The 10,855-nt window shown below is 39.0% G+C and overlaps 1 protein-coding gene across 1 annotated transcript; it reads right to left on the bottom strand.

Moving 5' to 3' along the window:
- Positions 1-5,479: 5,479 nt before the first annotated feature.
- LOC139450293 (homeobox protein OTX2-A-like) lies at positions 5,480-6,045 on the bottom strand. Its single transcript, XM_071231972.1, has 2 exons — positions 5,953-6,045; positions 5,480-5,821 (listed from the first exon to the last, which is right to left on the bottom strand). The coding sequence occupies exons 1-2, from the start codon at positions 6,043-6,045 to the stop codon at positions 5,480-5,482; spliced, it is 435 nt and encodes a 144-aa protein (XP_071088073.1).
- Between the last annotated feature and the right edge of the window lie 4,810 nt (positions 6,046-10,855).

The raw sequence follows: 10,855 nt of genomic DNA on the forward strand, positions 1-10,855 counted from the left end.
TTGGATGAGAGGGTTTGATTGGGACGCGTCCCAGAAATTTAAGCTTTAAGATGTTCCCTGCGTAGACTTAGTGGCACTTCTCCTGTTAAGGTCTGAAGTGAAGTGTAGGAGGTGCCATGTTGGGTGCGTGTAATTAGTTTGAGAGCCTGATATTGTATTGAGTCAAGTTTTTTAGATAGAGAGTTGTTTAGGGTGTTGTATATGGCGCAGCCGTAGTCTAGTTTTGATCTAATTACTTATATGTAGAGAGAGAGGAGAGTATCTTTGGAGGCTCCCCAGTTAGAGCCAGTTAGGCATCTTAGGGTGTTTAGGTCTTTACTGCATTTAGTTGTTAGGTTTTGGATGTGAGCATCCCAGGTGAGATGTTCATCGAAAATAAGTCCTAAGAATTTGGTTTGTTTTTGAAATTTGATTGTTTGGTGGTTTACCTGGAGGATTGGGGAGGCGGGTTTCATGTTTTTATGTTTGAATACTATTCCTGTTTTTTTCTGAGTTAAGGGAGAAGCCCCATTTGTCAGCCCATTGTTGTATTTTATTAAGAGATTTTTGGAGTAAATTTGGGGCCATTTTCATGCTTTTAGTGCGGATCCAGAGGGCTCCATCATCCGCGAATTTTGATGTGTTTACTTTAGGGGATAGGCCCTCGAATAGATCGTTTATCATTACATTGAAGCGGGTGGAGCTGAGGATACTGCCCTGGGGAGTGCCATTTTCTAGGGGACATTGGTCCGAGGATCATACTTACTTACTTACTTTGGAGATTTAACGTGCGCTTTCCGACTGATGCGTATTTCGCACACGGGCCAGGCCTGGCCATTTAATGTGTTTCCGGAAGGGGCAAAAGTGGTTTGTACAACCCAAGAGGGGGCTTTATGGGTTGCTTATAAAGAATTTGGGAATTTTGAGATTTGGAATAGATGCCGATGGGGTTGGGGAGGAGAACTAAGGGAGCTGGGTATGGTGGATGTTTGTTGGTTTATGTGATTTTGATTTGGTAGGTTATTATGTTTTTAGATGCGTTTTATTAGTTCCGTTTTTATTAAGAATACGCCTAAGGCCTTGAAGTTTTCTAGTTTATTTTGTGGGTATAGTATTGCTTCTAGAGTGAGAGCCTTGTTTAGATTGAGGGTGATTTGTAATGCGGTTCGATGTGTGAGGTAGTGTGTGCAGTGTATGAGTGCGTGTTCTGGGGTTTCTAGTTGTTTGCAGTGTGGGCAGTTACCTGTAGTGTGTTTTTAAAAAAAATTTTAGATGGTTATTTAGTTTGGTGTGTCCTGTTTGGAGTTTAGTGATTACTCTGTCGATTTTTTTTTATGGATGGAGAATTTTTGGTTTGGTTAGTGGTTTGCTGAGCACTTTTTTTTTATTTGGCTATTTGAGTTTAGATATAGGTTATGCCATTTTTTGTGATTTTTTGCTTATTTACACTTTTAATTTCTGATTTTGAGATGGGTAAGTTTAAGCTTATTTCTGGGATTTTGAGGGATAGTTTAGCTGCTTTATCGGCGTTTACATTACCGTATATTCCTACGTGGGCGGGTATCCACAAGAAGGTTATTTGTTTGCCTGCCTTACTTAGGTCGTTGGAGCTTTTAAGTATTTGATTTATTAATTTAGGTCGGTTTTTGGTATATTTGTTTTGGAGGGCTTGCAGTCCACTTATGGAGTCGGTAAGTATTAGGATTTTTTTGTGGTTTTTGGATTCTTGATTATGGAGGGCTGAGGCCATGCCCATTAGTTCTGCCGTGAATATTGATTGGTTGTTTGGGAGTCGGAAGGATTGTGTGGTTTTAGTTGGTTGTGTGGTGTGGCGTAGACTTAGTAGACTTAGTAGACTTAGTGGCATTTCTCCTGTTAAGGCCTGAAGTGAGGTGTAGGAGGTGCCATGTTGGGTGCGTGTAATGAGTTTGAGAGCCTGATATTGTATTGAGTCAAGTTTTTTAGATAGAGAGTTGTTTAGGGTGTTGTATATGGCGCAGCCGTAGTCTAGTTTTGATCTAATTAGTGATATGTAGAGAGAGAGGAGAGTATCTTTGGAGGCTCCCCAGTTAGAGCCAGTTAGGCATCTTAGGGTGTTTAGGTCTTTACTGCATTTAGTTGTTAGGTTTTGGATGTGAGCATCCCAGGTGAGATGTTCATCGAAAATAAGTCCTAAGAATTTGGTTTGTTTTTGAAATTTGATTGTTTGGTGGTTTACCTGGAGGATTGGGGAGGCGGGTTTCATGTTTTTATGTTTGAATACTATTCCTGTTGTTTTTTTCTGAGTTAAGGGAGAAGCCCCATTTGTCAGCCCATTGTTGTATTTTATTAAGAGATTTTTGGAGTAAATTTGGGGCCATTTTCATGCTTTTAGTGCGGATCCAGAGGGCTCCATCATCCGCGAATTTTGATGTGTTTACTTTAGGGGATAGGCCCTCGAATAGATCGTTTATCATTATATTGAAGAGGGTGGAGCTGAGGATACTGCCCTGGGGAGTGCCATTTTCTAGGGGATATTGGTCCGATAGAGTTTGGTCTATACCCACGGTTATTTTACGATTGTTTTGGAAGTCTTGGATGTAGTTTATTATCTGACCTTTGAATCCAATTTTTTTAAGTTTTTGTATAAGCCCGTGGTGCCATACCATATCAAAAGCTTTAGAGAAGTCTAAGAAGATGCCTATGGTATATTGTTTATTTAGTTGTCCTGTCTTAATATCTTGCTCTAGTCGGGCGACTGTAAATGTGACACCAATTTGGCCAATTTTCGTGTATGTATGCTAGTGTGGTAGTTTTAGCTATGTTTGGGTCGGTTTGTTTATTCATTTGGCTAGCTAGTGTTGTGTCTATTTTGGGTATTTTAAGTTTAGGGGTGAAGATATTTGATTGTTTGCAGTTTTGTTTAAGATTTTTAATTTGGTGTTCATTTAGGTAGTTTGTTATTTTTGGGGATATTGGGGTAAGTAAGGGGTGTTTACGAGCTAGAGCTTGGTTTTTGGGGATCATTGTACACAATATATATATAGTAGGTGGAGGATTCACTGTCGAGGATTTACAGTAATAACAATGCATACATGAGTGGGATAACATGAGTAAATAATGACAACAGAAGGATAATACTGTCACACCATGATGGACAGAGTACACATAGGTGGACGCCAATGGGACATGAAGCCAATTAAACAGGATTCCTCATTCAGTCTTGCTCGACAGCTGTATATTGATATATACCGAAACATAGTCTTTAAAATAATAAAGAAGTTGTTATCCATAAATTGTGTCTAAATAATATTTTTTCAGAACAATTTTTTCTTACTTTGTTTAAGAATTTGAATGAGCATGTCCAATACAAAGACGTTATCATTTGCAGAGTAACCTTTCTAAATCCGGCTTGCAATGGGGTTAAGACATTATTTTTCTCCAGGAAATTATGTAATCTATTATTGAGAACAGTGGTGAAAAGTTTTCCAAAACAACTAAGTTTTGTAATAGGTCTGTAAGCGTTAGGGTCAGATTTGCCAATTTGCCTCTTGAAGATAAGACGTATAGATCCAGAGAGTCATGCATCAGGTAATATTCCTGAAGATAATATCAAATTAAAATAATCGACGAATAGATTTTTAAAAACTTCAAACGAATCCATAAGGTCATTTTCAATTTTGTCAGCCCCTGAGGCTTCGTTTTTCACGAAGGCACTATTCTTTTGAACATTGTCGATAATACATTTTATCAATTTCAGGGTTTGCCATTTTTACTTTTTCTCGAGTTGGGCGGACTGGACGCCATTTCCTCAAACGTGCTGGGTCGTCATGACCTTTTGTTGATTTCAGGGTCAGTTTGGGGACAGCTTCTGTGTTGATATTATTTACAAATGCATTTGCTTTAACCTTTTCATAATGTTTTGGTTTTGCATCGTAATCTTTTAGGGAGATGTCTGAAATTGTATTTTGCTTACTTGCAGTACTCACTATGGTTGTATTACAAATACTTAAAGTGAGTGAAAACATAATTGGGCAATGAATTTCTGAGTACAGATGGGAAAATTCAGAAATATCAAATTCACTAAAACATGGAAGGCACATACATGAAGACATAATCAACTAAACTGGAACCTTTACAAGTAACTTTACCAACACCTTTGTATTTATCTAGCCTGCCATTACATGAAAACATATTAGTATTCTTACATAATTCTACTAACTTAAACCCTTAGCTACTCTTCCTTGATCTTGATTACTTCTTGTAGTTGGTAAAGGTAAGGAGTGAAGTACATTATCAGGTTCATACATATCTTTCATTTCTATAATGTCTATATTAGGTTCTTCAATGATGTGTTTATCTACAGTGCAGTAATCTTTCACTGTTCTCCTCCTTGCATTTAAATCTCCTATACATGTAAGTAAAATATAATCACTCTCCACTTGCATGTGCAAAATGGATTGTTCTACAGGGAAATACATGTCAGCTTTAGCATATTTGGAACCTTCTGGGGGTAGGAAAGTATTCCTACCCACAGGTTGGGGTCAAAAATTAAATAATGACTTGGATATACAGGACCATTAAATATTTTCACAAGTGTATTCAACAAGAGAGATATAGTCAGAGTATTTATTTTTTACAGCTAAACCAATGCCACCAGACTTCCTTTGGAAACTGGTTCTATGATGTAAGTATAGCTAATAACCTTCAATGTCAAGTTCATCAAGTGAATCTGTTTTTGTTTCTTGCAAACCAATAATATCAGCTTTATCAGTTAGAGGGGTAAAATAGGATATTCCAATGTCCTTCTAAGTCCACAAACAATGAGACTAATAAACTTTCGTTTATTTACAGTATTGGGAGAACACACATTGAGACTATTGGGAGAATAATGATCATTGCACTTTCCATATTGTTTATTACCTCATGTGTTATAATAGAGCCATGCTGTGGTAGAGTATGTTAGTTAATAAATGAATTTACAGGAGTTGTATTGATAAGATTATAGTTCCGATAACTCACTCTATTTGCTAATCGTGCGATAGTAAAATATATTAATATCTATTGACGTGAGATTACTGTAACCTTGCCTTGTGATTACAAGTGTGTGTCGAAGGTAGTTGAAACTCGTATGAAACTCAGTTGAACAGTAGAATCGCGCGAATGGTAATATGACAGTATGTTTATTAGGCAGTGGCGTCTTCATCAGGTAGGTTTAGTGTGGTCACTTGATGGTCAACCAAGAGACAACAGTTACTCAATGTGGACATCACAACAAACGATATGGATATGCATGGAATGACGGCACTTTATTCAAGGATTAAATAACCTTTGAGCTGCGCCCCCTTAAATCAGCTTATCAAGCAAAACACTGACAACTTTCTCGGGAGTAGAGTTCCTATTATATGCACCATAAAACGCTTCTTTGAACATTGAGTTTGTAGCACTAACTTAAAAATGGTTCTCTCTGCGACGGATAGCACTATCAAGACGCTGGTCCTAATGTAACATACTCGTGAGGTCAACACATATCTGATGTTTGGTGGGGATCGTCATCAGATGCTGTGCTCTCGTATGTCCTTAACTCTCCTATCAACAGTTCTCTCAGTTTGTCTTGTTGCTGTCCGTTCGGGTGGTGGTCACTGGTGCGGGACGGGATCCAGTAGTCAGCTGATGGGGAACACCGGGGTATCAGACTCGGCAGCATGGCGGACGGAGCCTGGAACCAGGGTAGGGTGTTGGTGAAGGCGAGAGGCTGGATGACATGGGTGTATGGATGTTTACTGATCGTCTGCTTGGTGGTATAGGGTCCACGTCGCGACTTGGTACGTCCCCGGCGAGTACGACGATTCTGGAACCACACCTAGAGATATCAAAACAATAAACGTTAGCTTTATTCAGTGTTAATCAACAAAATCTTCTTCAGTGTAAATAAACTGAATGTTCTCTCCTTAATTAGTCAACACAATTACAAATTAAAGCATCAGTACGCACCTGTATTTTCGACTCGGGGACACCGAACTCTTGTGAAAGAATCTCTCGGATGTCTAGGTCTGGGTATGGATTCTTTTCAAAAATAGCCTCCATCTTATCAAGCGCAATTTGGCTGTACAAAGTGCGTCGTCTTTCTGGGACCGTCCGGCATCTTGCAGAACTGGATCGTGGTGGTAACTCTGAATAAATAGGTATATAGTTTGTTGTACCCATATGTTTCACGATTTATAACAATGTTAAAATCAAGTGATGCAATGAATTGAACGTGATGAATAATCAATGAACTGAGGACTATTTTACTCAATTTACTATCCGTGAATACTCACCTTTCTGCAAACCAAGAATCGTTCTGATCGAGTGGTCGGAGTATGCTTTAGCCATCTTTGATAGCGGGAACGTTGGAGGAACGAGTGATGTTGAGTCGTGAGATACACTCACATCTTTTATATTCTGCTCGAGTCGACCGGTGTTGATTGAGTCCAGTCAATCAGATCATTTGAAGTTTGGCTTACAGGCGATTAAGAAGGATTCTCGTCTTCAAAAAGATTAAACGTTACCGGTTGAATATGATGAACGAGCGCGTACAAATAGGCTTGTTGTCGGTTTGCTTTTGAGATTAGTTTAAATGAGGAAGCCGTAATAAGTACGAATTCGTAAAATAGCGTCTTCTTTAATTCCTGTGATAGATGTTATTTCTGTAATGTGTGAGCTTCTTTGTTGATGAAGAGATTAACAAGTACATGCCCATCAACTGAAACAACGCTCACATATGTGGTTATTGTCTATTGTCGACAGTCAACGAAACAATTCTCAACGTAGATTAACGCTGGAGATATTTGTATGGTTACCCGCCGTTTTATTAGTTCCGTCTTGATTAAAAATATGCCTAAGGCCTTGAAGTTTTACAACTAAATAAACAATATACCACAGGCATCTTCTTAGACTTCTATAAAGCTTTCGATATGGTATGGCACGACGGGCTAATACAAAATCTTCAAAAAATAGGACTCAAAGGTCAGATAATAAACTACATCCAGGACTTCCTAAACAATCGTAAAATAACCGTGGGTATAGACCAAACACTATCGGACCAATGTCCCCTAGAAAATGGCACTCCCCAGGGCAGTATCCTCAGCCCCACCCTCTTCAATATAATGATAAACGATCTATTCGAGGGCCTATCCCCTAAAGTAAACACATCGAAATTCGCGGATGACGGAGCCCTCTGGATCCGCACTAAAAGCATTAAAATGGCCCAAAATTTACTCCCAAGAGGGGGCTTTAGGGGTTGCTTATATAGAATTTTGGAATTTTGAGATTTGGAATAGATGCCGATGGGGTTGGGGAGGAGAACTAGGGGAGCTGGGTATGGTGGATGTTTGTTTGTTTATTTAATTTTGATTTGATAGACTATAGTGTTTTTAGATGCGTTTTATTAGTTCCGTTTTGATTAAGAATACGCCTAAGGCCTTGAAGTTTTCTAGTTTATTTTGTGGGTTTAGTATTGCTTCTACAAATAACCTTCTTGTGGATCCCCGCCCACCTAGGAATATACGGTAATGAAAACGCCGATAAAGCAGCTAAACTATCCCTCAAAATCCCAGAAATAAGCTTAAACTTACCCATCTCAAAATCAGAAATTAAAAGTGTAAATAAGCAAAAAATCACAAAAAATGGCATAACCTATATCTAAACTCAAATAGCCAAATCAAAAAAGTACTCAGCAAACCACTAACCAAAAATTCTCCATCCATCAAAAAAAATCGACAGAGTAATCACTAAACTCCAAACAGGACACACCAACCTAAATAACCATCTAAAAAAATTTAAAAAACATACTACAGGTAACTGCCCACACTGCAAACAACTAGATACCCCAGAACACGCACTCATCCACTGCACACACTACCTAACACAGAGATCCGCATTACAAACCACCCTGAATCTAAACAAGGCTCTCACTCTAGAAGCTTACTTACTTACTTTGGAGATTTAACGTGCGCTTTCCGACTGATGCGTATTTCGCACACTTGCCAGGCCTGGCCATTTAATGTGTTTCCGGAAGGGGCAAAAGTGGTTTGTGCAACCCAAGAGGGGGCTTTAGGGGTTGCTTATAAAGAATTTGGGAATTTTGAGATTTGGAATAGATGCCGATGGGGTTGGGGAGGAGAACTAAGGGAGCTGGGTATGGTGGATGTTTGTTGGTTTATGTGATTTTGATTTGGTAGGTTATTATGTTTTTAGATGCGTTTCATTAGTTCCGTTTTGATTAAGAATACGCCTAAGGCCTTGAAGTTTTCTAGTTTATTTTGTGGGTATAGTATTGCTTCTAGAGTGAGAGCCTTGTTTAGATTGAGGGTGGTTTGTAATGCGGTTCGATGTGTTAGTTAGTGTGTGCAGTGGATGAGTGCGTGTTCTGGGGTTTCTGGTTGTTTGCAGTGTGGGCAGTTACCTGTAGTGTGTTTTTTTAAATTGTTTTAGGTGGTTATTTAGGTTGGTGTGTCCTGTTTGGAGTTTAGTGATTACTCTGTCGATTTTTTTTGATGGATGGAGAATTTTTGGTTTGGTTAGTGGTTTGCTGAGCACTTTTTTTTTATTTGGCTATTTGAGTTTAGATATAGGTTATGCCATTTTTTTGTGATTTTTTGTTTGTTTACACTTTTAATTTCTGATTTTGAGATGGGTAAGTTTAAGCTTATTTCTGGGATTTTGAGGGATAGTTTAGCTGCTTTATCGGCGTTTTCATTACCGTATATTCCTACGTGGGCGGGGATCCACAAGAAGGTTATGTGTTTGCCTGCCTTAGTTAGGTCGTTGGAGCTTTTAAGTATTTGATTTATTAATTTAGGTCGGTTTTTGGTATTTTTGTTTTGGAGGGCTTGCAGTCCACTTAGGGAGTCGGTAAGTATTAGGATTTTTTTGTGTTTTTTGGATTCTTGATTATGGAGGGCTGAGGCCATGCCCATTAGTTCTGCCGTGAATATTGATTGGTTATTTGGGAGTCGGAAGGATTGTGTGGTTTTAGTTGGTTGTGTGGTATGGACTCCGAAACCTGTGTGTTTGGAGGTCGGATTTGAGGATCCGTCCGTGTAAATGTGACACCAATTTGGCCAATTTTCGTGTATGTATGCTAGTGTGGTAGTTTTAGCTATGTTTGGGTCGGTTTGTTTATTTATTTGGCTAGCTAGTGTTGTGTCTATTTTGGGTATTTTAAGTTTAGGGGTGAAGATATTTGATTGTTTGCAGATTTTTAATTTGGTGTTCATTTAGGTAGTTTGTTATTCTTTGGGATATTGGGGTAAGTAAGGGGTGTTTACGAGCTAGAGCTTGGTTTTTGGGGCTGATGTTTTGGTTTATTAAGTTTTGGATGAGAGGGTTTGATTGGGACGCGGCCCAGAAATTTAAGCTTAGCTGTTCCCTGCGTAGACTTAGTGGCATTTCTCCTGTTAAGGCCTGAAGTGAGGTGTAGGAGGTGCCATGTTGGGTGCGTGTAATTAGTTTGAGAGCCTGATATTGTATTGAGTCAAGTTTTTTAGATAGAGAGTTGTTTAGGGTGTTGTATATGGCGCAGCCGTAGTCTAGTTTTGATCTAATTAGTGATATGTAGAGAGAGAGGAGGGTATCTTTGGATGCTGCCCAGTTAGAGCCAGTTAGGCATCTTAGGGTGTTTAGGTCTTTACTGCATTTAGTTGTTAGGTTTTGGATGTGAGCATCCCAGGTGAGATGTTCATCGAAAATAAGTCCTAAGAATTTGGTTTGTTTTTGAAATTTGATTGTTTGATTGTTTAGCTGGAGGATTGGGGAGGCGGGTTTCATGTTTTTATGTTTGAATACTATTCCTGTTGTTTTTTCTGAGTTAAGGGAGAAGCCCCATTTGTCAGCCCATTGTTGTATTTTATTAAGAGATTTTTGGAGTAAATTTTGGACCATGTTCATGCTTTTAGTGCGGATCCGGATGGCTCCATCATCCGCGAATTTTGATGTGTTTACTTTAGGGGATAGGCCCTCGAATAGATCGTTTATCATTATATTGAAGAGGGTGGGGCTGAGGATACTGCCCTGTGGAGTACCATTTTCTAGGGGACATTGGTCCGATAGAGTTTGGTCTATACCCACGGTTATTTTACGATTGTTTAGGAAGTCCTGGATGTAGTTATTATCTGACCTTTGAGTCCTATTTTTTAAAGTTTTTGTATTAGCCCATCGTGCCATACCATGTCGAAAGCTTTAGAGAAGTCTAAGAAGATGCCTGTGGTATATTGTTTATTTAGTTGTCCTGTCTTAATATCTTGTTCTAGTCGGGCAAGGTTATCTAGGGTTGAGCGGCCAGGAGTGAAACCGCTTTGATCTGGGTTTATGATGTTATTTTGGGTTAAGTAATGTTGTAATCTATTTTTAGCCATTGATTCCATTACTTTACATAAGTTTGAAGTTAGGGATATTGGTCTATGTGAGTTAGCTTGATTAGCTGGTTTATTAGGTTTAGGGATTGGTATGACTAGGGCCTGTTTCCAGGGAGTAGGAACCTGTCCGTTTAGGTAGATGAGATTGTATAGTTTGAGTAGTGCCTGGAGTAGTTTTAGGGGGAGTTTTTTAATTATTTGGTAAGAAGTTAGGTCTAATCCTGGGGCTGTGCCCTTTTTCCTGTTTTGGATTACGTAGAGGAGCTCCTCCATTGTGTAGGGTTGATTTATTTCTAGATTGTTATTGTTTGGTTCTTTTGTGGGTTTGTTTTCTGTTTTAAGTTTATCTTGGAATTTTTTACTGAAGTTGGTGTTACTGCTAACGGCCGAAAAGTGGTTGGCGAGATTATTTGCTTTTTGGGCGGGGTTGGTTGAGTTGTCAATGATAGGGGTTTTTTTATGTCGTTTTAAGCCTCTGATGGCGTGGATTTTGCGCCAGA

Source organism: Haliotis cracherodii, unplaced genomic scaffold (genome assembly GCF_022045235.1).
Source record: "Haliotis cracherodii isolate W230 unplaced genomic scaffold, xgHalCrac1.p SCAF_8, whole genome shotgun sequence".
NCBI classification, from domain to species: Eukaryota; Metazoa; Mollusca; class Gastropoda; order Lepetellida; family Haliotidae; genus Haliotis; species Haliotis cracherodii.